At 35.9% G+C, this 4,503-nt stretch overlaps 1 protein-coding gene across 1 annotated transcript; it reads left to right on the forward strand.

Moving 5' to 3' along the window:
• Positions 1 to 1,280: 1,280 nt before the first annotated feature.
• LOC131027307 (cysteine proteinase mucunain) lies at positions 1,281 to 4,141 on the forward strand. Its single transcript, XM_057957322.2, has 5 exons — positions 1,281 to 2,025; positions 2,169 to 2,404; positions 2,936 to 3,076; positions 3,192 to 3,638; positions 3,800 to 4,141. Exons 1-5 carry the CDS (start codon positions 1,566 to 1,568, stop codon positions 3,872 to 3,874), a joined length of 1,359 nt encoding a protein of 452 aa, XP_057813305.2. The 5' UTR covers positions 1,281 to 1,565; the 3' UTR covers positions 3,875 to 4,141.
• The last annotated feature ends 362 nt before the right edge of the window (positions 4,142 to 4,503 follow it).

Below are 4,503 nucleotides of genomic sequence, written 5' to 3' on the forward strand. Positions count from 1 at the left end.
GTTTTAACTCATGAGATCATTTGTTGGGTTAGTGAGTACGCTTGGACAGGGAATTCCTTTTTGTATAGATGTTGCTTTTCTACTAGACATCTAGCCTCCAGCTGTCCACATAGCTCTCATTTAAGGTCTTCCTCAACCTAGTGGAAGAATGCTCTACCACGCCATCTTATGGTGTTTCTTGATGACTCGAATGATGGTTCAAATGATTTTATTGATTTGGTATCTCCTTCCCCTATTGCTTTAATTGGTCTAGATGTACTAGATGTTGTGTCCTCTTTCGATGTCCTAATGTCACCTTGTGGCTTGTTTGATTCTCATCTTCTGTTTGTTGTTCTAGACACTCAATCTCTGCTACAAGAGGGCTCTCCCTCTTTGTCTAGTTCTTGTTTGGGTGGATCCTCTTTGATTCAGTCTAAAGGTTCCTCCTCCCAAAGATTGCTCTAAAGATTTCAGTTTTTTATGATGTTCTTCTTGAAATATTGTTCAACTTAAGAAGAAATGTCCTGCTTTGAAAGTCTCTCCTTCTCAAGTTATCCCATTGGGAGTGAAGTTGGGTTCCCACTCAAATTTCAATTGATTTGTTGAGGTTTCCCTATTGCTTTTAGGTTATTTCCTCTTGGTTTGGATGTTGTTGGTTCTTGGTTTTTATAAGACTACTATCGTGCTAGTTAGTTATTGTGCTTGTTTAGTACCTCTATTTGTTCAACTCTATTTTTGGTTACCCATTTGGTAACCTTCCTGTTTTGTTCTAGGGTTCGGGCCTTGTCAAAAATCCATCTTATCTCAATCAAAAACACCCATGAAATCAAAGATACTATAAGGGAAAATTCCCTCAATCATTTTCACTTTTTATATTGTTAGTGTTCTATTATTTATTTTGATAGACTTTTTTCCTTAACCTTCTCTTCTTTGAACATATCTTGTCAAAAAGTGTAACTAGCATATTTATATATTTGATCTATATATCATTGTAAAATTTAAAATCTAAAATCAAATGTGTCTCTATTCAAATATACATCTATATAAAATTGTATACCCTCTTCAATTTTTTTATAATATTTTTTCTATCTAGATTTTATAATATTTTTGTATTATTAAAACAATAAAAAAATAAATCAAACCACAAGCCCACCTATAACATCTCGATTCTATACAACAACTCTACAAGCCTCTTTGTAAAAGACCCTCATGAAAAGAGAGCTCACAAAAAAAGACAAAGGAAAAGAGAGACAACATGCGACGCTATATTGGAACCGGCCCCGGCCCCATTTGACAAAGCGTGTCGTTTGCAGGAAACGGTTCGCCACCTATAAATACAGAGCCTGCCCAACTTGTTTACAAACGCAATATACATCCTTATTTTCTCGCTCCTAGCAAACGCTTCAGACATTCTTTTTCTGTCTATTTAGCATTATCGTCCCCCATTTCCCCTATATATTTGGGAAACCATAGCAGAGTAGTTCCTTTAGTTCATGTTTGTCAGCAAATTTAGGGTTTCGATTTCATTCAAGTCTTAACAAACTGTCTGTTATTATAGTTAGCATATTCAGTGTTTTGTTTCAGCAATGAGGAACTTGGTAATATTTACACTGTTATTTGTGCTCTGTATTGGGAGATGTTCATGCTACAGCCCATTTTCGGTGATAGGATACAACCCAGAAGATTTGGCGTCTGATGAAACACTTTTTCAGATCTATGAACGGTGGCAGTCGGAGCATGGGAAGGCCTACAATGGCCTGGATGAGAAAGAAACCAGGTTCCACATATTCAAAAGCAATTTGCTCTACATTGATGTGCAAAACCGAAAAAACAATTCGTTTTCGCTTGGCCTCAATCAGTTTGCAGACCTGACCCATGATGAATTTAAAAGCATGTATTTGGGTACTGTATTTCGCTCCTCAAGACACCATTCGAACACCTCTCCGAGCATTCGATATAAATATATTGAAGGCGAGCAGATGCCTGAATCAGTGGATTGGAGAAAAAATGGTGCCGTAACGGAGGTTAAAGACCAAGGAACTTGTGGTAATAAAGTTAATCAGTAGTTGATATTATTTAATTTTGCTTTGACAATTTTGTGTTTTCTTAAAAGGGTTTATCTTGACGGTTTATTTTTTCTTTTCTTGAGAGGGTTTAACTTGATGGTTTATTTTTTATATGTTTTATAGGAAGCTGTTGGGCATTCTCCACAGTTGCAGCGGTTGAAGGAGTTAATCAGATTGTGACAGGGAAGTTAATATCTTTGTCTGAACAAGAGCTTGTAGACTGTGATACTTCGACCAACCAGGGGTGCCATGGTGGATTAATGGATGCGGCATTTCAGTTTATTGTGGAGAATGGTGGTATTGACAGCGAGGCCGATTACCCTTATAAGGCTCGAGAAGATGCCTGTAACATGAAACGGGTACACTTAATCGCCCATTTTTCATATTTACTGTTATAGTTTGAGATTTTCTTTCCTTGAAATTAATTAGCCACTTTTCATACCGGATGTTTTCTTTTAAGATTTTCTTTCCTTTAAAATTGCAGCAATGTCTGAATAGTTTTTGTTTTGTACTTATTTCACAAATTGAAAGAAACCCTATGGAATCAAAGGAAGCCTTGTTGGTTTATGTCATAACTATAAGTTGCTAACTGATTTAAAATAGAAACTTAAGGGTTAATCATTAGGCTTAGAACTGATCTTTTGGGAGTCCAGCATGTTGAATTCAAGGCCAAAGTTAAATTAGGAACTATCCTTGTCATAATTGAACCTTTTCTCTGTTTTGGAAAAGTTTGGAGTTATTGTGGCTATAATGTCAGGGTCTTAGAATTAACCATGGAGTTTCCATTTGTGTAGCCCTCCCAGTTTAAAAAAATTTGTTTACTAAATATGTAGATGGAATGTGTATACGGTACAAACTTTGAGTTTTATTTTGTATGGTATGAATTGCAGAAAAAAACCCATGTTGTAACAATTGATGGCTATGAAGATGTACCTAGACATGATGAAAAATCATTACAGAAGGCTGTAGCACATCAACCGATCAGTGTGGCTATTGAATCTAGTGGGAGGCAGTTCCAATTTTACAAATCTGTATGTTTTCCTTTTCCTTAGATTTGAGCCAAGGTTGAAATCTATTAAAAATATAGAAGTCTTTTATGATGAATTGGTTTTTGGAAAATTGCTTAACTCAAATTTTTGGATACAGGGTGTGTTCGATGGTTATTGTGGAACTAATCTCGATCATGGTGTCACATTAGTGGGTTATGGATCAGCTGATAAGGACTACTGGATTGTAAAGAATTCATGGGGTCCAAGTTGGGGTGAAAATGGGTTCGTCAGGATGGAAAGAAATATTAAGAGTTCATATGGAAAATGTGGCATTGCCATCCAACCATCGTATCCAATTAAAAATAGACTCAATCCTCCAACACCTTCTCCTTATCATCCATCTCCAATTCAGCCTGCAACAAAGTGTAACAACTTTTTTTCATGTCCAGGTGGTAGCACATGCTGCTGTGCATACAGTTTTCATAGATTATGCATTCATTGGTCTTGTTGCCCTTATGAATCTGCTACCTGTTGTAATGATCGTTCCCATTGCTGCCCACATGACTTTCCAGTCTGTGATTTGAAAGCAAGGAGCTGTCGTAAGGTCAGACATTATATTATCTGTTCCTTGCATGGTTTTCCATACTTTCATTCATGTTTTTATTTAATTTCATGGATTTTGATGATAATTTTAGGAAGCTTTTTTGTTCAGGTCTTTTTGGATTCTCTTAAAGAAATCTAATAGTTGTTCATTTGTATTGACAGAGTTGGAACCATCCATTCGGAGAAACCATGCTCAACCGTACTCAAGCGAAGCCTCATTCATTTTATAACTTATAAAAGTCCCCTATCAACACCATCTTATCAATCATCAACCACTTTTTTAACTTTGAAGATCAAGATCATCCTAACCCCATCAATAATATTTAACAAAGACGGTGCCATTTCAATTTGCAAGTCTTTTTGGGGGGGCTTTCAAGACGCCAACCAATTGACTTTGTCTTAATGCTGATATATTTCAATATTGTTTGTTCAATGTTATGGAGACTGAAATTACAGCTCTGCCAAACGTTAGTTCTGAAGTTTAAGACTTTGATAAATATATACTTAAATGAAAATCTGGAATGTCATTTATTTTGATTAATGTTTAGTCATTGATATGTATGTAAATAGAAATGGGATTCTGCAGTAATGCAAAGGTTAGTAACTACCTGAGAAATGAACTTAAATGATTGGTCTTTGAGGTTTCTAAAAGCTTGCCGTGTGAAATTTCAAATCTGTATTATGTGGAGTTTCCAGTATGTTATGTTTGAAATGTTATTTAATCCGCATGAATGACACGAGAAGCAGAGAGATGCGGCATGATACCATAATACCTTTTGAAACCATTGTGACAATCCACATCAAACAAATTTATCTGTGATACCAGATTTCTTTCGCCAATTGCACCCAACATATCCATCGCAAGA

Source organism: Cryptomeria japonica, chromosome 4 (genome assembly GCF_030272615.1).
Source record: "Cryptomeria japonica chromosome 4, Sugi_1.0, whole genome shotgun sequence".
In the NCBI taxonomy this organism is placed as follows: domain Eukaryota; kingdom Viridiplantae; phylum Streptophyta; class Pinopsida; order Cupressales; family Cupressaceae; genus Cryptomeria; species Cryptomeria japonica.

Excerpts from the sequence above, each read along its gene's own strand:
- LOC131027307 (XM_057957322.2), top strand. The coding sequence starts at position 1,566 with ATGAGGAACTTGGTAATATTTACACTGTTATTTGTGCTCTGTATTGGG. Across the intron at positions 2,026-2,168 it reads TAAAGACCAAGGAACTTGTG|GAAGCTGTTGGGCATTCTCC; the intron begins GTAATAAAGTTA and ends TATGTTTTATAG. Across the intron at positions 3,077-3,191 it reads AGTTCCAATTTTACAAATCT|GGTGTGTTCGATGGTTATTG; the intron begins GTATGTTTTCCT and ends TTTTGGATACAG.